Source organism: Sus scrofa, chromosome 3 (assembly GCF_000003025.6).
Source record: "Sus scrofa isolate TJ Tabasco breed Duroc chromosome 3, Sscrofa11.1, whole genome shotgun sequence".
In the NCBI taxonomy this organism is placed as follows: domain Eukaryota; kingdom Metazoa; phylum Chordata; class Mammalia; order Artiodactyla; family Suidae; genus Sus; species Sus scrofa.
This window is the reverse complement of record NC_010445.4, coordinates 72,030,844-72,055,621: the sequence shown is the minus strand read 5'-3', so window position 1 is coordinate 72,055,621 and position 24,778 is coordinate 72,030,844. Positions and strand designations below refer to the sequence as shown.

At 48.7% G+C, this 24,778-nt stretch overlaps 1 protein-coding gene across 2 annotated transcripts in view; it reads right to left on the bottom strand.

Annotated features, from left to right (window-relative positions):
• TGFA (transforming growth factor alpha) overlaps positions 1,365-24,778 on the bottom strand; it is a 106,026-nt gene continuing 82,612 nt past the window's right edge. Inside the window, exons 3-6 of one of the 2 annotated variants that reach the window (XM_021085860.1) lie at positions 19,942-20,059; positions 11,754-11,903; positions 9,054-9,163; positions 1,365-6,406 (exon numbers count right to left, since the gene is read on the bottom strand). In XM_021085860.1, the coding sequence (XP_020941519.1) occupies positions 6,399-6,406; positions 9,054-9,163; positions 11,754-11,903; positions 19,942-20,059 (386 nt within the window). In that variant the 3' untranslated portion in view covers positions 1,365-6,398. 2 annotated transcript variants of the gene reach the window in all.

The following is a 24,778-nucleotide window of genomic DNA, read 5'->3' as shown; positions in this document are numbered from 1 at the left end:
TGGGCTGCTGTCTCCCTGTAAGTTAGGCCAATCCCAAGCCCTCTTTGGCCTGGACCATGAGCTGCACCTGCTCATCCCTCATACACAGAGCGGAACCTTCCTTAGGACCCAGACCGTGCATCACACAGCAACTGCTTCACTTTCCACCGCTTCTCCCTGAGCTTATGCTGCACATGCAGAGTCCACAGGTGGGTCAGAGGAGCAGAGGCTTAACCAAGGGAACTCAAGCGCAGCCGTGCTTGTAAGAACTGGGTTGACAGTTTTGGAAGAGTTCCTTATGGTCAGAAACGGGGAGGTGGGGAACGGGGGTGTGAGTGAGGTGTGGAGGAAGAGGGCCAGGCTGTTTTTTTCCTTCAACTAGTCTGAACAGAGAAGAGCCAAATGAGTGCAGCCCTTCCTTCGAGATCATACTGTCTGATGGGTATTAACTCTTTTTCTTTTTCTGGTTAAGGCCGCACCCACGGCATATGGAGGTTCCCAGGCTAGGGGTCCAATCAGAGCTGCAGCCGCCAGCCTATGCCACAGCCACAGCAACACCAGATCTGAGCTGCGTCTGCCACCTGCGTCACAGCTCACAGCAACACCGGATCCTTAACCCACTGTGTGAGGCCAGGGACTGAACCTGGGTCCTCATGGATACTAGTTGGATCTGTTACCGCTGAGCCACAACAGGAACTCCTGATGGATATTAACTTTGAACACTAAGGGGTAAACTGTGTTTTGTTTCACCTCCTCTGAAAAGCTCTAGAAAGCTTTTCCTAAAAACTGCAGCCCCACATGAATTTGCCCTTCACCGAGCCCCAAAGCACAGTGGTTCTCACACTTGAGCATGTATCAGAATCGTCTGGAAGGTGGAGGGGCCTTGGGGCATCTCCAGAGTTTAATAGGTGTGGGGTGGGGTCTGGAAATTTGCATTCCTAAGAAGTACTCAGGTTCCCAAGGCTACTGATCTGGGGACCATGCTTGGAGAACTATAGCTGTGAACACACGCTCTCTATCTTACAGTGTTGGGCTTTATTTTCATTTTGTCTGGAATTAGTGTGGAATTCCTTTCTGCAGGTCCGTTGACCTTCTCAGCCAGATTTTGATTCCTTTGGGGGCAGAGATTATTTCAATTTTTTCCTTCCACACTAATTAGCATATTGTTGGACACTTAGTAAATGAAGTACTTATGTATTGAGAAGAACTTCAGAGAACTTTGTTTTTACAAGCAGACAGGGATCAACTATAGTTAATTTTAGGAGTCCCACATTTTGCAAAAGAGCATCTATTTTTTCCCCCCCTCATCACTGACATGTGCAGAGAAAAATCTTAATATGCTTCAGCCATATCCCAATCTCATGAAAGAAAAGCTCCAGTCTCGATTTAGGAAAAAAAAAAGAGTTCATTCCTTCATCCTTTCAAACAAGGTACAGTACAACTGAACAACAATACATATTACTGAAAAACACAACTGCATTTTATATCGCTCACTACTCTTTAAATAACTATAATTCAGATATTAAGGAAAAGAATGGCTAATCACATTAAGGCATTACAGAAATCAAAATTAACTTACCACACAAAATAAATTAAACATTAAATATTAACCTTTTCAGTGCAACATATACAGAAGTCAGAGTAACAAGTTCTTAAAAAAAAAGCATCAGGTTTGCTATCATAAAGGTAATGAAGAGTTGAATACTTCAGTAAATTATTACACTGGGTAGAGGGGTTGTTTTCAGTACCATGTGTGTATTTACCACGAGATCTTTTAGAAAGCCTGGTAAAATCAGTGGCTAGAGAGAACAGGTCTTACGTTAGAACAATAAGAACAAACGTATGTGTTGGTCCTGTTTCTGGGATGTCCCCCTCAGTCCTGGGCTTTTGAATCATCCCCCTGTCCCCTCCTCCACTGAGCAGGTTGGGAGAAATCAAGGCCCAGATCCTACTACAGGGTTGGGATCTCCTGAGCAGGGTTGGAGCCTCATTGAACAGTTGCTGCCAAAATTGCCTGGAAGAGCGGACAGGGGTTCGTGCGCACAGAGGCACGCTGGACCTCAGAAACCTGAAGATGCCAGACGCTTTCTCTGCCTGCAAACAACAGGCTCCCAAGAAACTCTAGAATCACACCTCCTCCTTCCCCAGTGTGTGTGGGGGAATGTCAATTCCACCTTCTCCTCCCACGGGAAAATAGATTCTGGGGACATTCCGCCCTGTCCTCTGCTGGCCACTATGACAAGCTCCTATCTGGCTTGCTTACACGTGACGTGGGTCCCGAAGTGTCTCCCAGATACAACAGGCTGCTATATAACCTTCCATCTAGAAGACGATGTTTCCGGCCAGTATGCTTAAGGAAGTCACAGCCCATGAAGCAGTGGGAGAATCCAGGCTCCATAAAAGATGTGGAAGCACTCCCTCCACCCCCCCTTTTTAAGCGAGGGGGTTTTCATTTCTCCTGAGACACACTGGAAACAGCTTTGTTCCCCACCCTCAGGTGTGTGGCTGCTTACCAGGTCAGCTCTTGGGAATGACTCCCTAATCATAATGAACTCGGCTTTTTTTTTTCCCCTTTTTACTGTGGCACCTGAGGCATCTGGAAGTTCCTGGGCTAGGGGTCTCAACTGGAGCTATAGCTGCTGGCCTACACCACAGCCACAGCAACACCAGATCCGAGCCAAATCTGTGACCTATGCCATAGCTTGTGGCAATGCTGAATCCTTAACCTACTGAGCGAGGCCAGGGATTGAACCTGCATCCTCTTAACCTGCTGAGCCACAACGGGAACGCTGAACTGGGCTTTCTAAAAGGCAAGGAAACACACGGTGCCTACAGAGATGGATTAGAAGATGATTTTTAACCTGAAAGGGGGGCACTTTTATAGCTAACCCAAGAAGTCCCAATACTATGAATGGCACAAAAATCTAATGATTGTTGGCCATCTGATTTCTGAAAGAGAAATCAGTAAAGAAGCGAGGTTCTCATCTCTTGGAGCATGGACAAAGGGCTGACCCGGCCTGCCTTCACCCCAGTTTCTGCTTCCAATGCTTTTCAGACCTGCTGCTCTGAGAGGCACTTCTGGGGAGGCACACGTTTGTGCCCGTGCACGCTGTGGTGGTACAGGCACAAGAAGGGAAGCACTGGCAGCTGGTACTTGCTGAACTGGAGCATTTACAGACACTGCAAGTGAAGTCCCCCCAGCGAACTGAGAAGGTTGCCTCTGCTTCCACCCTCATCTTCTCATCCTTCTGCAAAGGCTCTTGGACTTACACTGATCCTTCCATCCATGAGGGGGAGAAAACCCCACAGGATGTTCTCAACCTCAGTTCATGTTCTTTCAAGGCAACCAGACCTCAAAGAGTTTCTAAAAGACTGAGGCAGATTGTCCCAAAGTACAAGCGGGATCTCACATTAAAAACACATGATGCTACTCCACTTTCACGAGTCTCTCTGAACGGCAATCAGACTTTCAGGAGAGCCTGATGAGAAGAGGGAATACAAACTGGGGTCTGCAAACCAGTGTCAACTGCGATGGTCTCCTATGGTCAAGCCTCAGCCCGCAGATCTGCTGCTGTAGGACCGGCCTAAGGAATGCACACCTGAGCCTATGTTCTTTTATGACCAAAACCCCAGGAGCTGTGTCAGTGACACTGTCGAGGGCCAGCGGGTGAACAGATCCCATTTCTGCTCTTGGTGCCTCGGGCGCAGCATCATTCAATGAAAGTGCCAGAATTAAGACATGGGTCATATCATTGTCTCGGTTGTAAGGAATACAGAGAGAATTCATTGAGATAGACAGACTGGGGCAGAAGAATGTGGGGAGGACAAAATGAGTTGGTAGAAATTTCAAGCCACCTTGGCAGAGTTTACAGATCACTTTCTCGCTGTGAGGAGCTAGATGCACTGGAGGGTTAATAGGTAGAAATCTTCCATTTTTCCACTATTAGTGAATAAAGAGTTCCCTGACATGAGGAGTTTATATATTATTTCATTGTTATTCTGTTTCCAAATTTTATTTTGCTTATTTTATTTTTCTCTTTTAGCTGTACCTGCAGTGTGTGCAAGTTCCTGGGCCCGGGATCAAACTTGCGCTACAGCAGTGACCCAAGCTGCCGCAGTGACGATGCCAGATCTTTAACCCACTGCATCACAAGAGAACTCCTCCTGTTTCAGATTTTTTAAATTAAGCCTTTTTTTTTTTTAGGGCCGCACTCTCAGCATATGGAGGTTCTCCCAGGCTACAGCTAATCAGAGCTACAGCTGCCGGCCTATAACACAGCCACACCAATGCCAGATCTGAGCCGAGTCTGTGACCTGCACCACAGCTCACGGCAACACCAGATCCTTAACTCACTGAGCGAGGCCAGGGATTGAACCCTCGTCCTCATGGATGCTAGTCAGATTCGTTAACTGCTGAGCCACGATGGGAACTCCCTGTTTCAGATTTTAATGACAGTTCCTAGGGAGGAGCTCCTGTGCGCAGTTGAAGGAAACCACGCTTCCCAAAGGCAGGCCCACTGCGTTGAAAAGGACCCAAAGAACAATTTTTCCTTCTCTGAGGGAAAAGCGAGACCCACACTGTTGAGGTGGCTTGTTAGGGTTTTTGTTAATAAAACCAGTATCCTGACTGGAAAAGAAAAAAAAAAAATCACTTGGATATTTCTTCTAATGCTTGAAAATAAACAGGAAAGTTCAATTTCTCCTTTTTAAAAATAAAGCATCAAATCCACCAAGTCATAACATGGAAAATAAGTGACCGGTCCTGCTTCCATGGACGCAGACCCAAATGCCTGTGGCTCTCTGCTAATGCTCTGTTTCCAAACAGTTTCTTGGAGGGCCCACTAGAAGGGGAACATGTTTAAGAAGAGAGCCGTGCAGTTACTCTTGTGTTTCCCCAGGCAGAGGCGCGCACACACATACTCCCTTCCTCGACAAGGTGCCAGATCTCCACTGACAGATCCACTAACTTTTCAACAGGAATGTATCCTGGGGCATTTACCTGCTTCAGGTATTAAATGGCATGACCTCTGAACCCTGATCTTTGCTCCCATCAGCAATTCATCTGCTTCCATCTCCACCCATCTTGGGCGGCTTTTCTCAAGCTTCAGCTGTCTCCCAAAGACCAGACATTTCTTTTTTTTCCTTCTTTTTTTTTTTTTTTTTTTGATGTTTTTAGGGCCACACCTGTGGCATACGGAAGTTCCCAGGCTAGCGGGTGAATTGGAGCTGTAGCCATTGGTGTACACCACAGCCACAGCCACACCAGATCCGAGCCGCATCTGCGACCTACACCACAGCTCACGGCAATGCCAGATCCTTAACCCACTGAGGGAGGCCAGGGATCGAACCAGCATCCTCATAGATACTAGTTGGGTTTGTCACCACTGAGACACAATGGGAACTCCCAGGCATTTCTAATCAGTATAACTTTCTAGCCAGCAATACATACATCATTACTGCACATGTCTGAAAGGGTTTTACTTTTTTTCTTTTTTGTCTTTTTAGGGCCATACTCAAGGCATATGAAAATTCGAAGGCTAGGGGTTGAATTGGAGCCACAGCCGCAGGCCTACGCCACAGTCACAGCCAAGCCAGATCCAAGCCTCGTCTGTGACCTACACTGCAGCTCATAGCAATGCTGGATCCTTAAACCACTGAGCGAGGCCAGGGATTGAACATGTGTCCTCATGGATACTAGTCAGGTTCATTACTACTGAGCCACAATGGGAACTCCTGGTTTTACATTTTTGACATTGACTTAGGAGATTAAAAATAAAACCATTCTCCATCTACTAAATAAGAATTCATCTCTGAGGGTGGTGATGGCTTGGGAAGGTCTTCAACCTCATGCGACGATGGAAGACTTCAGGCTGGTTGAGGGTTTCGTGGACAGAGAGCAGACGTGCCCTCCTCTGGTGTCTTCACGTAGCAAAAAGCAGTTATGCCTTTTCTACCTTCTTCCCCCATGAGCGGATAAGAAAAAAACTGTACCAACTGTGGGACTCTCTGGTGTCGGGTAGGATGGAGCCTTGTGGGAAGATAGGCCCATTAAAGAGAAACACAGCCTGGCATCCGTGATGGCAGAACACACTCACACAGCCCTGGAAGCAGATGGGACGCACACACCTCACTAGGTAAATGGGAGGTCCGCCCCGTGCTGGTCCTTTTGGACCAGTCGTTAAGCTGTGGTGCACTGATTTCTTCTCCAGGTCACACTGCATAAACCCAAGCAGACAGAGTTCTTGACAGAGTTTGGAAGAAAGGCCCACAAGAGATGCAAAGGCCGCATAGGCGATCGCAGGCAGAGTCGGGAAGGTCTGTGGGCACGTCCCAGGCCGCCCTTGCTGTCCCGACCTCAAGAAGTCCTTTCTTCCTCAGGCTGCCGCGGGCCACCTGGCAGGACTCCTCCTCTGGGCTCCTCAGACCACTGGACAGAAGGAAAAACAGGTTAAGCTCTGCGGGCCAGACCCCAGCCAGGCTGGGCAAACAGGCTTGGGACAGATACCTGGGGAGGCCCCAGCCAAAGTCACCAGCTTCTCTTGGGCTGTCCAAGCCACATTCTGAGGTCCCTCCTCAGGGGCAGCAGCTCCTGGCACTGTGCTTTCAGTGCCCAAGGCAAAGCGGACCGAAAGGGAAACGGGCTATGGCCGAAGAGGACAGGGGTGCATGCTGGGGTAAGGGCCTTCTCCAATGGGAGGTGACAGGGATGGCTTAGTGGGCAGCTCATGAGCTGGTCGGGGCTCTGGCCACAAAATGGCTTCCTTAAGGCCCTTCAGACATAGACCCCCTTGCTTCTCAGGGCTGGGCCCTGAAGGCATCCTGGCTCTGTCATGGGGGGGCAGCATGCCCCCAGTCCCCAGCAGCCCCTGAATCCAGCCCAGTCTGAACATCTTCCTGCCCTGGTCGTCCCATGGTTTCTCTGGAGGTGGGGAGGTACCTGTTATCTCAGAGAGGGGCTTCAGCCTTGGTGACCATCTCTGGAAGGTCAGACCCATCCCAGGTTCAAAGCTAACCTACTCTTAGATGTGGGTGGAGCAGAAGGACATGAATAAGAAATTTACTCTACCCTAAAGGACTCTAGAGAGGAGCAGACTGATGGTACAAAATCTACTCTTTTTTTTTTTTTTTGCTTTTTAGAGCTGATGTGTGGCGTATGGAAGTCCCCAAGCTAGGGGTAGAATTGGAACTGCAGCTGCCAGCCTATACCAGAGCCACAGCAACTCAGGATCCGAGCTGAGGCTGCAACCTACACTGCAGTTCATGGCAACACTGGACCCTTAACCCACTGAGCAAGGCCAGGGATCGAATCCGCATCCTCATGGATACTAGCTGGGTGTAACCACTGAGCCACAACGGGCACGTCTACTCTAAATTTTCTTAAAAGGCATACACCCTTTTCCTATTGCTGCTAAAAGACAAAATAAGAACATTTGCCCTCATTAGCTCCATGGATGGTCCCCCGGTGTAGAGGAGGAGATATGAGTGGGGCCTTCAGAGGCCCTTGGTCTCATCCTAGCGCCCCAGGGCCTCAGGGTGGGACCCATGCAGGCCTTGGGCAGACTTAGTTTACACATGCCCTCCTCCATGAGGCTATTGTGAAGACTGATGAATCAGCACCTTCCTGAATCGAAAGACCGCTTATGCACAATGACTATGGATCTTGAAATGAAGACCAAGTAAAGGGTGCTTCTGGGCCTTCAGTTCCTTCCAGATCAGATCACCAGGAGGCCTAATGAACACGGCAGTGATGCAGCTTCCCAGTGGCTTTTCTTTTTTTGGTCTTTTTTTTAAGGGTCGCACCTGAGGCATAGGCAGTTCCCAGGCTAGGGGTTGAATTGGAGCTGCAGCCGCTGGCCTACACCACAGAGCAATTTGGGATCCGAGCTGCATCTGCGACCTACACCACAGCTCACGGCAATGCCGGATCCTTAACCCACTGAGTAAGGCCTGGGATTGAACCTGAGCCCTCATGGACACTAGTTGGGTTTGTTACCGCTGAGCCACAATGGGAACTCCCTCAATGGCTTTTCTTCCTGCCCTTGCCAGGCAACCTTGAGCCTCTGGAATGCAGACTGTTAACTAGAAAAGGACGCCCCCAGGTGGACAAGCCTGTGGTGACTGTCTCCTGACCCCCCACTTCCTAACAAGGAATTTATGCTGGGCACTATTGGACAAACCAGGGTTCCAGAAATACTGGTGGGAGTCAGACTTTTCAGAGCTGGTCTGGATAAACTTGCTATTGGATTCCAGGAGCCCTGAGCCAGCGATGCTCAGATGAAGGCTCCTGCGACGTGGATTTGGCCTCATGTGCAGACATCCAATATTTTTTGTGGATGTTGGAGAAAACACTCATGAAACAATGGTCAACTGAATGAAGATCACAGGATTCTAAGACTTTTGCGTCCTTCGAGAGCTTCAAGAGAGGCCAACTCCCTCATTTCCCTGATGGGAAAGATGATTTCTCAAGAGAATGAACATCTGTTGCATGTCTGCAGCCTGTGAGACAATATACCAGGTACTTTATATCAGTACTTACTCAATTTGCAAATTTTTTAAATAAGCAAACAGAGGAGTTCCCATCGTGGAGCAGTGGTTACGAATCCGACTAGGAACCATGAGGTTGCGGGTTCGGTCCCTGCCCTTGCTCAGTGGGTTAACGATCCGGCGTTGCCGTGAGCTGTGGTGTAGGCTGCAGACGGGCTCAGATCCCGCGTTGCTGTGGCTCTGGCGTAGGCGGTGGCTACAGCTCCGATTCGACCCCTAGCCTGGGAACCTCCATATGCCGCGGGAGCGGCCCAAAGAAATAGCAAAAAGACAAAAAAAAAAAAAAAAAAGCAAACAGAGGCTCAGGGAGGTTAAGTTATTGTTAAAGTCACACAGTCACCAGCAGGGATAAAAGAGGTCGCTTCTGAGTAAAATAAAGATTCAAATAAACTAAAGCTGACTTGGTGGGATAAACAGCCTCTTCTTTTTCTCCCTTCTTTCTGCTTCATCCTCCAAGAACTTCTGCCCTGATCGGAGGAGCTGGTCCTTCTCCCAAGGGGAAAAGGCCCTTCCTCAACGCAGCCCCTTACCTGTTTCTGAGTGGCAGCAAGCGGTCCTTCCCTTCAGGAGGGCACTGGGCTTCTCGTGCCGGCAGATGAGGGCCCGGCACCACTCACAGTGTTTTCGGACCTGGCAGCAGCTGCAAAGATGCAGAGAACATGGTTTGGGGAGGAGCCTGGCATGAGTGCCTGGCTGGCACAGCGTCTGCCCAAGGGACCTACTGAGCAGCTCTGGGCTTGAACCCAGCCTTCCCGTGAGGCCTCTGGAGGGACAGACCCAGCAGGGGGCTGAGGAATTTGCAGGGCAGTGGCCTCTGGGGTGGGAGCTGGACACCCAAGGAAGCACCTGTTGGCCACCCGGAAGGACCAGTTCCATGTGGCCCCTTTGCTCTGGGTTGGCAGGGCAACCTGGCTCCAGTTGTCAGAGGGGACCTGTCACTTTTGCTCCGCAAAGCAGCAGTTGAGGAACCCCAGAAATGAAGTAACAATCTCAGAACTGCTGTCAGGATCAGCAGTGGCCGCTTCAGGCTGGCAGGGCTGTGAGAGCTGGGAAGGGGGGGTCATCCATCAGGAAGTGAGAGCAGCGAAGCAGGGACTGCGGGTGTGGGCTGCGTGGACCCATGGAAGGAATGAAAAAATGAGTCATGCATCCCCGTGGCTTCAAGGCTTTTTCTGAGGCCGTGGAAGACTCATCTTCTCAGTGTACCTGCTGCCTGGAGTCCTGAAGCGTCAGGGCCATGAACGCTCCGGCCTTCCTCTGCAGGCAGGAATGAATGGTCTGCAGAGTCAGCTTGAAAAAAGAGCCAGAGGACCCGAGAGAAGAGCAGAGAAGAAAGCACTATGACCTTAAACAGCTACAAACACTGATGCCTGTTCCCCTGGGACACCTCGGAGGACTTTGTTTCTGCTCAATCTGACACTGTATATACAACCTACACATCCACTGACGAGGGCTGGGCAGGTCTCCTGACTGACATGAGCCTGGAAACAGAGGAGGAAATGAGAGGCACTACCCCCACCCCAACTCTCTCCGCACTGCCCTGAAAGGTTACTGGAGCTGCTGAAACTTTGGGCAGCAGAGCTGAGAAGGGACCCTGTGACGTTTCTGCCCAATCTGCCATGGGTGGCCAGAGCAGTGTGCCCAGGTGCCTCCTGAGGAACACAGTCTAGGTTGGGACCAGCTTACCCCATGCAAGAGGGACCTAGGCCTTGATCCAGATGACCAGTGACCGCTGTCTTGCAGTTACCCAGCCAGGGGTGCCAGCCTCAGGCACTTCCCAGACAGTGAGATCCAGGCCTCTAGATCCCTTTGGCATGGGATGAACTGGTCCCAACCACCTCTGCCACTCAGGAGGGACTTGGTGCCTGGGCAAAAACAGCAGCCTGGAGGGAGTGAGGGCTTAGATGCTGCCTTAGCGATTTTGAATTTGATCTCTAGCAAGGATGGACTTTTCTAAAGGACAGAGGAGAGATGAGAAGGCTGTCTCCCTGGGACTAGAGGCTGCCTGGCTATCCTGGGTTGTTCGTGTCATCAGAGAGTATGGCACGAGTCTCTTTTCAGTTCCTCTGGGGAGGCCCACGAGGGCACCTAGTCTTGGGCCCTCCTGGCCACAGAAGCAGGGCTATGGGAATAATGGATGTGCACACTTAGCCAGCTGGGCATGAGACTTGAGGTCAGGGTCATTAGATTGCTCCCGGGGGGGGGGGGCTGTCCTCATGAGTGGTAGAAGCTGAGCCATATCCCAGCCTGAAAATACATTTGCCACCTGCCAACATGTTTCTCAAGACACAGGGGAGTAGATGTCCTACTTGTGGAGGAAGGAAAGGCCAGCCCAGTGCAGACCTCAACCCGCTCCTCTTAAAGCTGGCTTGATCCGGGAGGAGGATGTGAGTGGGCCGTGGCTGCTGTTAACAAGCTGGGGCACTCAGTTCATTACTAGAACCAGGAGTGTGTGCTTTAGATGCCTCAATAGCAACAAACCAATAAACAAACAGGATGGAGATTCTTATTTACTTGCCCCAAACCCTAGGCAACCTCAGAGGGCTCAAGTGTGGCTTCCTGCAGGAACACGCTGCCAGAAGGGCCTGTCTACTTATTGTCTCCACCACAAATTACTCTACGCTGAGCCAATCGCAGCCTTGGGCTATTGTGTCAGTCCCTTGCATGTGTCCAATGAGGTAACATACTCTGAGGGCTTGCTCTGTGACTTAGAGATCTCCAGAGAGTTCCAGGGAATAAATCTGGCCAGATGCTGGAAATACCACCACAGGGTCTCTCCCTTTGCAGAACAGTTGGGAGATGGGGGCAAGCAAATGGGGCTAAGGAATACCCAAAAAGGAGTTCAATTGGTCTAGGGCTCAGGAAGGCTTCCTGCAAGATGCCAGGCAGAGACTGAGTTTTGGAGGATGAAGAGGAGGAAGGCAGAGAAATAGGGAAAGGGGAAGACCTAATGTAATAGCAACAGTGGCTCTAGGATTTGCAAAGTGCCTTCTGCAGAGAGGAAGCGTGGCTATTGCTGTGCATAGGAGACTGGGAGCCATTTCTAGTGCCTCTGGCATCCCTGCACATCCTCATCACAATGGTGTCACCAAAGTTCCTCTCTGTTTTGCTAACACCAATCAGATAACAGAGCAGTAAAGCGGTGACGACGTGCCCTGTTATCCAGGCTCCCTGCAGATGGCCCCAGGAGGGCAGGTGGGGTCCTGGCTTCAGGGGCAGCAAAGACTCACTGTATCAGCACACATGTGATGATGAGGACAGCCAGGGCCACTATGGAGACCACCACCAAGGCGGTAATGGCCTGCTTCTTCTGGCTGGCGGCCACCACCGCCAGGAGGTCTGCGTGTTCACAGCGTGCGCCGACGTACCCAGAGTGGCAGCTGAGAAAGACAGGGATGTCAGCACACTCTCCAGGCAGAAGTCTCATTCTCCCCACTCCCCAGGAAGGCTGGGCTGGAGGCACCCAAACCCAAAGGGGCTCCTCCAGCCTTTGCTCTTGGAGATAAAGGCTTCAGCAAAATCATTTCTACTCCCCTGCACAGGCACCTCTTGCTTGGAGAACAGGGGTAACGCATTAGCTTATCATCTGAGGGGGAAAGATGCTGCTGAAACCCTTCTTATTATTGTTACCATGCCAAATCCTGGGGGAGTGAGGAAGGCGGAAAATGTTTATGACATGAAGTTCATTTTGGTAGTTCATAAAAATCCAGGTTATTTTTAAACTCAGCATGTGTATTCAGAATTTCTAGTGATGAGAGAAAGAAAACATGCTAAACCAGCAGGAGACAGACTGTGGTTTGCTTTTTTGTCTTCTTCGTTAAGTTTAATTAGTTTTGCAAGCATTTACTAGGTGGTCCAGTGCATGGGGTACTGAACTAGGAGCTAGCAACACTATCTGGTAATTGTAGGACTTGAAAAGCCAGTAGTCTCTTAGGAATCCTGGTCCTCATTTCCCACAAGGTGCCCTCTCTCCACTAGAGGATTAGTAAGGGCACAGAATAATTATTGTGAACGTGCATGCAGCCTGTAAAGGGCCATACCAACACAAGGTGATAGTATCACTGGTGTTGCTACTATTTGGAGACTCTTTGGCATCAATCTTTTCAGTAACAGCCCCCTCTAATGTACTGAAGGCTAATACTGCTTCTTCCATGTAGTTCTCACTTATGTTAAACTCCCCCCACCCAGATTCTGGGGTGGGAACTGCAGTGATTCTTGCATGATGATTCCTCAGGACATGTTCTAGTTATAAGGAAGTGACAGTCATTTTCTGCTGCAGACACTTTCTTTTTCTCCTCCAAGCATATGATTCTTCTCAGTAGAAAATACTTAGCTTACACAAGGTTCCTTTGTCTAGGGTGACTTTCTTATTGTAATAAAAATGTTTGATCACCACTCCCTTCTCAGGTGGGGTGGCTTCCTTCCCACACGGGACTTCCCCAAGGAGCGGTCTTGCACCAAACATCACACATGGGATTTAAAGGTTTTGTTCTACCCTCCAGACATGACAATGATAGTTAAACTTTTTTTTTTTAAGAGTCTATCTTTTGATGAAGTAACCTGCTTGTCACCTTCACTTTCAGATTAAAAGACCTTTGAAGAACAAGGAAAATGAAGGTGGATTAAGGGTCCTGGTGTGTGTGCTATTGTACTAGGGCTGGCTCCAGGGGTGTCGACATTTATGATTCCCTTAAACCTGGTCTCCTGAGCTGCCAGACCCCAGTTCAGATGCCAGAAGGAGTCAGAGGATAAATACAGTATATTTTCCTGGAACATAGATTTTTCTCAATGTTAACCAAACTTAATCATTTTAATGTTAAAGGAACAGGTACTGTATGGGCTTCAGATGATGGCAAACAAGGGATACTGCAAAAATTGCTGCTACGGCTATCACCTGTGATTCCGGAGCATATAGCTTCTGTCCTTAAGGCTGCTTAATGGAAAAGTCTCTTTATCCCAAAGCCCAATTTTTATGTACCTTATTTAAAGTTAGTCTTTCTTTCTTTCTTCCTTCCTTCCTTCCTTTCTTTCAAGAATATACTTGATTTACAGTGTTGTTGTTCTTTATTGGGGGGAGCAAGAAAAAGTCTGGTGACATACTTTTTTTTTTTTTTAATTTCCAAAGCCTCTACTAATATTAGACTTAATCACGCAGATTATTTTAGCACAAGTCACACAAGGAGGGGCAGAGTCACCTCACTGGTCACAAATGAATCATGCTTGACTCAGCTAGCTCCCACCTGGATGCACTTTAGAATCACCTGGCAAGCTTTGGAAAATGCCAGGGCCATGGTCACACCCCTGGAGATGCCCATCCACTTGGTGGGGGCCCCCAAGTGCCCCTAATGTGTGGCTATGCCTGAGCACCATGGAGGTAGAACCTGAAGGACACAGAATTGAGAACTAACCATTCAAAATCTGCCCCTCTCCCGTTCCCCACTTTCCAGTCTCTCTCTGGGCATTTCCCCAGGGTGGGAGCTGAACCCCAGGCCCTCTGGTTCGGGTGCAGGAGAGATGGGGGATGTAGCACCCTTGTTTAAGAAAGGAATCAAAACAGAATAGGAGTTTTTTTATCATGAAGAGGAATGGCATATGTGAAAGCCTGACCATTTTCTTTTTTCTTTTTTTTTCTTTTTTTTTTTTTTTTTGTCTTTTTGCCATTTCTTGGGCCACTCCCGCGGCATATGGAGGTTCCCAGGCTAGGGGTCCAATCAGAGCTATAGCTGCCGGCCTACGCCAGAGCCACAGCAACGTGGGATCCGAGCCGCGTCTGCGACCCACACCACAGCTCATGGCAACACCAGATCGTCAACCTATTGAGCAAGGCCAGGGATCGAACCCGCAACCTCATGGTTCCTAGTCGGATTCATTAACCACTGCACCACGATGGGAATTCCCTGACCATTTTCTCATATCCTTGGACCATTCCATTTCATCTGTTTAGACTGGATATGGCCAAACACCCGGCTCTGGAATTCTGATTATGTCTTCTTAATTCTTAAAACGAGGCTCTGGAATTACATGCAGGCTGTTTCCCCAAAATAAGAATCAAGAAGAAAGAAATGCACTGTAAATCAACTATAAAAAAAAAAAAATAAAGTAGCCACACATGGCTAGTGGCTTCTGTCTTGGACAGCAAAAGTTCCACCTGCCTTGTGGTCACTGGGTCCTCATTACCATCCTAAGAAGTACTAATAGCCCCATTTTATACATCAGGAAACGGAGGCTTACTGGTGCCAAGTCACTTGTATAAGAGACTCAGGTCTGTCTGGCCTCCAAATCTGTGCCTTTAACCTGCTGCGTTATCCTGCCTGCTGTGCAACCCTCAGCATCTGCTTCTGGTGGGATAGCGAGAGGGCGGGCACTTTTTCCAGGCTTGTGGTTGGGTGATGCCCTAACTTAATCCCTATACCCCACCATCTGCTGGCTGATGAGATGACAGCAGATCTACATAAAGTGGCTCAAACACCCACAAGAAAACGACTCCCCAATCCTGATCTCTTGGGAGGCTGAGTTCTCTGTCACACAGGCTCCCGAGGGGATGGTGGTCCCTGCTCTCTGGGTGTCTGTTCTGATTCCCCCTGGAAGGTACCGTGGCCAGAGCCATGTGGAATGTTTTTCTTGGCTGACAGCAGTGTGTTTTCCCACTTTGCTGTGGGAAAGTTGTCAGGAAGTCAGTCACTGAGGAACATTCGGACACTTCAACCAGTTGCCACTGGCTGCCAACACTGGAACCCTTAAAATGTGTCACCTGGGTGGCTTCCTTCAACTGTTTTCCTTTGTTTGAAGGTTTCTGCAGGCAGCAGACCAACTGTTTGCAGAATCTGCCTCAGGGAAAAACTGGTGTCTGAGTCCTGACCTTGCACTTCTATGGTTTTACTTACTGCCTTTGGAAATTCTTTGCCTATTTGTCTTCTGAAGTAGTTGGCTACTAGTGGGGATTTATTAAAGGGGGACCAACAATACAATCTAGGGGTCATTTGCAGCATAAATGTTTAAGGATAATGTTCACTACCTTTGGTGATTTCTGACTAGTTGTTTTAAGTTTTTTTTTTTTTTCCCCTTTATTTCATATTTTAGTGTGAGATGTCATTTTCATTCTCTGGAAACCTGAGGACTATTGTTTTCAGGGAAAACAAAGCTTAAGAATGACAATATTTTAGAAGCGCTCCCTCTTTTCAGACTCTAATCTTGGGGCCCTGTGGGTTTGTCCTTGTAAGGCTCTAACGTGGCCTTACCTCAAGGTCTGTCAGTTTTATCGACTAGGAGTGTGTCAGCTCCCCAAAGTTGGGGTGGTTCTTAAGAGTGGGGACAACATATTTTGCTTTCTCTGCATAGACTCTGAGTTTCTGGACTAATGAGAATTAATGAATGAGAACCCTCTTCTAGGCACTATAAATACAAAAAGGTATGAGGCATGGTCCTGCTGCACTGAGCTTATAAGCTCATGCGGTGGCAGAAGTGAGCAAGGCAGGCTGGTGTGAGCCAAGTAGAGGGGACAACAGATATTGAGGGGCTGATGATGGCTTCAGTGTTGGGGAGCATCAGGGAAAGGTGGAAACTGGAGAATTGGAGGGGGCAGGCCGTGTTCTAGGGAAGCTGGGCATTTGCTTGGAGATGTGAAGCCTGACTTCCAGAATGCTAACAGCTAATTCAGACCACCAAAGAACAATATGGACCACTCTCCACGGCAGGTGAAACATGTCTGTGGAGTGAATACTGCCCCGGGCCAAGATCTACTGGGGAAACTGAGGCAAAGAGGTGGTAGAGGCTTGCGTGGCCACGCCTCCCCATGGACGGTCAGCTTTTTCTTTTTTTTTTATGATGATTTTAATTTTTTCCATTTTAGCTGGTTTACAGTGTTCTGTCAATTTTCTACTGTACAGCAAGGTGACTCAGTCACACATACATGTGTAAAATCTTTTTTCTCACATTATTATGCTCCATCATAAGTGACTAGACATAGTTTCCAGTGCTACACAGCAGGATCTCATTACTTATCCATTCCAAAGGCAACAGTTTGTACCTACTAACCCCAGTGGGATGGATTGGGAATTTGGGGTCAATAGATGCAAACTATTGCCTTTGGAATGGTCAGCTTTTTCAAACTGCAAAAGTATCTCGGCTGATTCCATAGACCCTGCCTGTGGCCCACAGGACGGATTCCTTAAGAGTCTGTGCTCTGGGCAATGAGCTGGGGAATGACCCTGACCTTCCTCTGGAGGGACGTTTACCTGCAGGGGGAAGGTGCCAGCACCCTTCCTGGAAACAAGAGCTTAGCTGTTTGAGGAGAATTTTGTGAAGACGAGGCTGCGTGCCCTCTGGGGCAGCAGCTGAGGACCTGGGTTTGGGGGTTGGAATCCGTGGGACTGGATCCCAGCTTTGCCATGTGCTGGCTCTGGGACCCTGGGTGAGTTGCCTTAAGTTCTCTGAGCCTCAGTTTTCTGATTTGCACACTAAGGGCGAGGATCTCCACTTGAGAGGGAGGCTAGGGGGACTCTGTGAGTCACGGCATGCGGACTGCTGGGAGCCGGGCCTGCTGCAGCGCTGCAGCTTTTACTGAGCGCTTCCTATTATTATTGTCAGTGATAGTCACAGTGTGAGTGGGGAGAGGGACAGGCGGTTGTCCTGATCCCCAACAGGTAATGCTGAGTAAACGTGGTGGACAATTATCTCCCTGTGCCACTAGCGGGGCTTGGGTCCCAGACTAAGGAGAACAAGAGAGCCACCTGCCCCCTGCTCTCAGAAGACTTCTGCCAGGCGATGTGTGCTGGGCCATGGGAAAGCTTATTGCCTGGGGTCATCTGCAGATCCAGGCTCCAGGCTGCCGGCTCTCAAAATTTCTGGTGGAAAAACTGAGCTTCTGATACTCTTTTGGCCAGAACTCCACTCTCTCTCCAAAGAAGAACCTCCCAGGGCACAGCCTGGGGTAGCGCGGGGCTTGGCACTGGGCACTGCTGGAGGGGAGACGGCCTTCCACCTGCTGCACTGGGAGGCCTCCTGAGATCTGGGTCAAGGGCAACATTTCTGGCAGGGCCAGTGTTTTTCCACGATGACCAGGCTACTAAGAAAAATACTCCCATCGTTCCCTTGGAGGCTCCTACGTGTATTTTAATAAGAATGATAATCATGAATGATGGTGGCGGTGACTCCTCTCATCCTTGTGCTTTGGATTTACGGGGTGGGGAGGGCTCTGAGCTCTGCAGATGCGACCTGGCGGCTCCACCCAGTCCTCCCAGGAGGAAGGTGGCCAGGCTGCCTCTCCAGGTGAGGCTGAGAGGCACCCCGAGGAGCCTGCCCAGGCCCACACGGCTGCACCTCGGGAAGAGGAAAGCCCTCCCCCACTGCTAATGGTGGCAGGCTCTCCCGGTCCCTAGTCCCTCCTGGGCTCCTCGTCTGATACCCTCACGCATCCTAGTTAAAAACACAGCTGCGGATGCCAGACAGGCCAGGTCTGAATGCGGGCTCTTCGCCCAACTAATGGGGTCATTCGGGGACCTAACATGTGGATGCTGCTTAGAGCGGTGCCTGGCATGAAGCAAAGCTCAGTAAATGCTAGTTTTTACTAACATTTACTATTATTTACTGGTATTAGGTAGGACCATATGAAATGCTGATTTTAACCATTTTCCACCTATAAAAATGGCAACTTCATAAGTGATTTTTAATTTTGCCTCTTCCCTCATGCCGCCCCAACCCTGGGGGACATATGGCAATGTCTGGAGATATTTTTGATTGTCATGACTGTGGGGGTGGGTAGAGAGGCCGGGGATGCTAATCCTTTAGTCCACAGGCAAACCCCAACAACACGGATTATCCAGCCCCAAATGTCAACAGTGCAGAGGGCGAGTATAAGGCCACCTAATAGTATTCTACAATGCACAGATTAATTTTCTTTTATTTATTTATTTTTGTCTTTTTGTCTTTTTACGGCCACACCTGCGGCATATGGAGGTTCCCAGGCTAGGGGTTGAATCAGAGCTGTAGCCGCCGGCCTGCACCACAGCCACAGCAACGCCAGATCCAAGCCACATCTGTGACTTATACCACAGCTCACGGCAATGCCAGATCCTTAACTCATTGAGTGAGGCCAGGGATCAAACCCACAACCTCATGGTTCCTACTTGTGGTTTCTACTGCGCCACGGCGGGAACTCCTTTTTTATTTTTATTTTATTTTTTTGAGATTAATTTTCTTAAAACATCCCTTTCAAAACTGACATGGCTCTGACTGCCTAGAGAATAAAGGCCCACTTCCAATAGGCTCTGGCCTCCAATTTGTCACCAATCTTGTCTCCTCCCTGCTGTGGCCACACTGACCTAAAACAGCAGGTCCCCTGACACTCCAGGCCTTGAGTAACCTCTTTGCTCTCCCCACCAACCAAACATAGACACCTGCTCCAGGGGCTTTCCTTATGTGCTCTTCTTGCCTGGGATGGTTGACTGTTGCAATCACTGGTGGTTCTTAATTAATGTGACCCCTGGGTCCCATTCCTGGCAATTCTGATTCACTGGGTTGGGATGGGCCTTAGCTATATTTTCAGGAGCAGTCCCCGGAGTTCCCTGGTGGCCTAGCAGTTAAGGATCCGGTCTTGTCACTGCTGTGGCTCAGGTTTGATCCCTGGCCTGGGAACTTTGGCATGCCACGGGCGTGGTCTTGGCATGCATCTTTATTTCCAATTGTTTTGTTCTGTTAACCACTCATGCATACCAATCCTTTGCATGCACTTCCAGACTATTTTATTAGTTGAACTGTAAAGATGCTGGAGGGACAGAGACCTCATCTTAAGAGACTCCGGCTATTCAAAGGGATCCAACCCAGTGCCTTGTCCTCTAGAAATTATAACTAGTGAATTAAACTTGAATCCAAAATTAGGAGTTTGGGGTTAACAGATACACCCTACTATATATCAAATAGATAAACAATAAGGACCAACAGCATAGCGCAGGGAATTATATTCAATATCTTGTTATAACTTATAACGGAAAAGAATCTGAAAAAGAATACAGATGTATAACTGAATCACTTTGCTGTACACCAGAAACTAATACAACATTGTAAACCAACTATACTTTTTTAAAAAAAGAAAAAAAACTTGAATGCAGGAATTTTCAGGCTTTGTTCACCAGGAGTCACGTGAGGTGCTTGTTAAAAATACAGATCCCCAGGCTCTAATCCCTAGGAGTTCTGCTGCCTCAGTGGCTCTGGACTGGGGCTCTGGTACCTGGGTTTTAACCAGCTGGGTTTGAAGCAGGTGTTGCTCAGCCTGCTGTTCTGATTCTCTAACAGATCCAGCTCCAGGGCTCTCAGGGATGGCTTGAGCATAAGCTGGCATGGCCTGTGGAGCTAAATGCTCTTTTAATTGGTTGCTGGGATGCCTGAAGCCCCCAAAACCCCAGAACCCCAGGGGACACTTACACACATGCTGGCTTGTCCTCCTGCACCAAAAACCTGCAGGTTCCATGGAAGCAGAACTGACTGTGGGAATCTGGGCAGTCATTAAAATGGGACACCACAGCTGCAGCTATGGGCGGGTCTGCTGGGGAGAGAAAAGACATTTGGTTCAGATCCAAGACATCCCAGAGGACCTAACCCCCCAGGAAGCCTGGATGGCTGGGGTTTCTTGTCCCTACCAGCATCTCCTCCTCAGCTCTAACTTTCTAATGGCTAGTCCAGGACCAGAAATGCTGCACTGTGAGCTTTCCAGTGGCGCGTATTTACTTGACTTTGTAGAAAATAAAAATCTCTCCAAAGGACTCAGTGCCATTCAGAGCAACCAGAGCAATTTTACTATTTAAAGCCCTCCCCCAGAACGACCTACTTTTACTTCTGCAAAGGGATAGCGATTTTTTTTTTTTTTTTTAAAGGTTGCACTCACAGCTTATGGAAGTTCCTGGGCAAGGGGTGGTATCAGAGCTGCAGCTGAGGCTTATACCACCGCCACAGCAACTTGGTATCTGAGCCGCAGCTCAAAGCAATGCCGGATCCTTAACCCACTGAGTGAGAACAAGGATTGAGCCTGCATCCTTATGGTCACTATGTTGGGTTGTTAACCCACTGAGCCACGATGGGAACTCCCACTTGTGATCATTTTTAAAAGAAAGCTTTCTGAAGTGCCCATGGGGCACAGCAGAGTAAGAATCTGGTGTTACTATGGTTCGGGTTCCATCCCTGGCTTGGGAACTTCCACACGCTTTTGGTGCTGAAAAAAAAAAAAAAGATAGTTTTCATAAAAATCTGTTTTAAAGGCAAGAAAGTTACAAAAGAATACTCTATAGCCATTAAATTGATGATGAGGCAGAATAATGATGGAAAAAAATGTTCAGGACATATGACTATAAGTGAACTAGTACATTGCAATGTAATCTGCATAGCATGACTGTATATAAACCAACACAGAAACATAGATGCAAAAAAATCTGGGAAGGATACACATGCAAATGGTACCAGTCCTCTCTGGGGTGGTGGGAGTAGGCATGATGACACCACGAAGGACACTTAATGCACAGAAGTCCACATGGAAGTGGCACAGGCAATACTGGGAAAACCAAGATGGGAAAGATGAGGCAACAGAGGCGATTCCACTCACAGCCCCGGCACCTGTAACTCTCAAGAGCTTGGGGCATCACCACCCCTCTCAGAGTTTTCCTTTCTTGGCCAGCCAGGAGCACCATAAAGAACCACACATGGAGAGACCTGCTGACCAGCCCAAAGGGTGCTGTTCTGGATTTATTTGGATTTATTTTATTAGACTTCAATAGCCTTGTTCTGTCCAAATAACCCTTGAGACACAGTAGGTAGCTGTTTCAAGATGGCACAATAGATATTTCTGTTGCATCTTTGTTTTTTTTTTTTTTTTTTTTTTTTTTTTTGGCTTTTTGTGGCCACACTAACATATGGAGGTTCCCAGGCTAGGGACTGAATCAGAGCTACTGCTGTTGGCCTATGCCACAGCAACACAGGCTCTGAGCCGTGTCTGCGACTTACACCACAGCTCACAGCAATGTTAGATCCTTAATCCATTGAGTTAGGCCAGGGATTGAACCAGCAACCTCACGGTTACTAGTCAGATTTGTTTCCGCTGTGCCATAAGGGGAACTCCACCTGTTGAGTCTTTCAAAGAGTCCTCTTATTTTTGTGTTTTGAGCATTTGAGGAGTGAGTCTTTCTCATGTATTTTTTTGGGGAAAAGAAATATGTGCTTGGAGCTCTTCCTCTTTGAGTGAATTAATACCCATTTCATGCCCATTCATGGGATTTTAGACCAACCACGTTGCTGTCTCTTTATTCATAAATTGCTTCTAGGAGAATCATAATTTTCTAAGTTTCATAATGCCAGTGGAAAAAGCAAAGGCTAAAAATACAGCAGAAGAGTTCCTGCTGCAGTGCAGTGGGTTAAGAATCTGACTGCATCCGCTTGGGTCACTGCAGAGGTGCGGGTTCTATCCCCAGGTCAGGGCAGTAGGTTAAAGGATCTGGCATTGCCGCAGCTGTTGCTCAGATTCAATCCCTGGCCGAGGGATCTTCCATAGGCTATGGGTGTGGCCGTAAAAGAAAAAAAATATAGCAGAATCTTTGATGCAGAAGGCAAGAAGGCACTTAGAGGTTATGAAGGTGGGCTTAGGAGACATGCATCTGAGTCTGCCTCTGCTACCTGGATGAAGTACCTGAGCTGCCACCTGGATGAGATGGGGAGTCCACCGCTTTGTGCTGGCTCTGAGGCTGAACGAGGCCAAGCTTGTTAAGTACCATTCTCAGCAAACTGGTACATCCTGCTCAGCTCTGTGCTCTTCTATTATCATCACTGACAGTCCCCCAAGGCTGAGTCCCTTCTTTAGCATATAATCTCCCCCTCTGGCCATAAATTCGGTGCAGTGCATCTAAATGTCCAGTGTGCCCATCAGCCCCTAATGAGAGTGACTTTCACATGTGAGGACAAGCAGAGAAGCCTAAAGTCAGGTGGAGCTGGAGACCCAGGGCTCTGCTGGCAGCACCTGGCTGCACCACATCCCTGCCCAGCAGAGCCCCCAGGACACCGGGTCAGATTGCCTTGGCTGGTTAGAGTTACCTGTGAGCCCCAGGCCTGGGGGGCTGATAAGTGGCTTGCCACCCACTGACAGCAGACACTGGGATGGTAAATGAGGCTGGAAGGGTCTGCTGTGGTTCACACAACTGGCTTCTCTGTGCTCACTCAACTCATCAAGGAGTAAGGATGGTGGAGACGAGTGCATCTAATTTGATTTAGACATTGAAAAAGGCTTTTGATAAGCTCCACAAAAAGCCATTTAGACAACCACCTCCAAGCAGCTAGTGGCAGCCCCTTGTCAGGACTGAGAGCCGGGCTCCTCAAAGTGTGGTCTGTGGCCCAGCAGTTTCACATCCCCGGGAGCTTGTCAGGAAGCCAAGTCCCTGGGTCCCACCCTGGACTGTGGAATTAGGATCTTTGGAGTGGGGCCCAGGAATCTGTGTGACAAGCTCTCCAGGGGATTTTTAAGGTAATTAATTAATTAATTAATTAATTTGCTTTTTAGGGCCACACCCGTAGCATATGGAAGATCCCAGGCTAGGGGTCAAATTGGAGCTCCAGCTGCCGGCCTACACCACAGCCACAGCACAAAAGTGATCCGAGATGTATCTGAGACCTACACCACGGCGATTTTTTATCTTTATTTTTATCTTTGTCCTTTTTTGGGCCACAACTGTGACATATAGAGGTTCCCAGGCCTACACCACAGCTACAGCAATGCCAGATCCAAGCCGCATCTGTGACCTACACCACAGTTCATGGCAACGCCAGATCCTTAACCCACTGAGCAAGGCCAGAGATCGAACTCGCAACCTCATGATTCCTAGTCAGATTTGTTTCCATTGCACCACGATGGGAACTCCAATTTTTTATTTTTTTATTTTTATTTTTTACTTTTTTTTTTAAGGGCCACATGTGCAGCATATGGAAATTCCCAGGCTAGGGGTCGAATGGGAGCTATAGCTGCTGGCCTACACCACAGCTACAGCCAATGCGGGACTTAAGCTGCGTCTGCGAACTAAACCACAGCTCACGGCAATGCCAGATCCTTAACCCACTCATGAGGCCAGGGATGGAACCCACGTCTAGTCGGGTTCGTTACCACAGAGCTACAATGGAACTCCCTCCAGGTGATTTTCCAAAAGCCAGGTTTACTGGATAGAATTGATACACAGTACTGTTTGCCCTCTAGGTGATGCTGGCGTGCACTCATGTTTGAGAGACAGGCTTGTCCCACAGGAAACAAAGGACAGAGACAAAAGGCCTCTCAGAAAAGTCAAACCTGGGGACCCTGAAAGGAGATCCTTGTTGGAGCTGATCATCTTCCAGCTCTTCAGACTCCAGTGTGATTGACACTAAAGCCTGGAACCTGCTAAGGTTCTTTGTAGTAGAGGGTCAGGTCAATAGAAACGCATTAAAAGGAAAAACTCCGGATCCGGCTTTGGGAACTGAACTCTCCAAAACTGATGCGGGAGGGGCTGACTCAATGCCACAATCTCGTTTAATCTGTATTCATGGATATTTTGCCTCATCTCATAAATGACTTGTGGAGGCTTTATAAAAATAGGTACCATAAAGGAGTCCCCTCAAGGCAGTGGTTAAGGACTTGGCATTGTCACTGCTGTGGCTCAGGTTTGATCTCCAGCCCGGGAACTTCCACATGCCATGGGTGAGGCCAAAAGAAAAAAAGGACTAAAAAAATAGGTAGCATAAAAAGGAGATGCAAATGAGTAAGACGTGTGTGTGTGTGTGTGTGTGTGTGTGTGTGTGTGTGTGACAGACACACACATACATGGAGATGGAAGAAGGGACAGAGATAGAGAAATGGAGTGGGGGCAGAGAAGGGGAGTTGGGGAGAGAGGAAGAAACATGGAGAGAGCGACAGAGACAGGCAGTGAGAAAGGGAAGGACAGAGCAGAGCAAAGGATGATAAAGGAAGGGGTCAAAAAGAGTGAAGAAGTCAGGGATCAGGTTGCTAACCTACCGAGACACACGTCAGAAAGTCACAAGCACGTGCTGAAGCTCCAAGCCTCCTGGCTGGGTAAGCAAGGATGCACACTGCTCATGAGGCAGAAGACTGTTTAGCACATGCAGAACGGGCTTAGCTTTGCCCAAGTCTAAGGTTAGAAAGCAACCTCTATTGGAGTTCCCGTTGTGGCTCAGTGGTTAGCGAATCCGACTAGGAACCATGATGATGCGGCTTCAATCCCTGACCTTGCTCAGTGGGTTG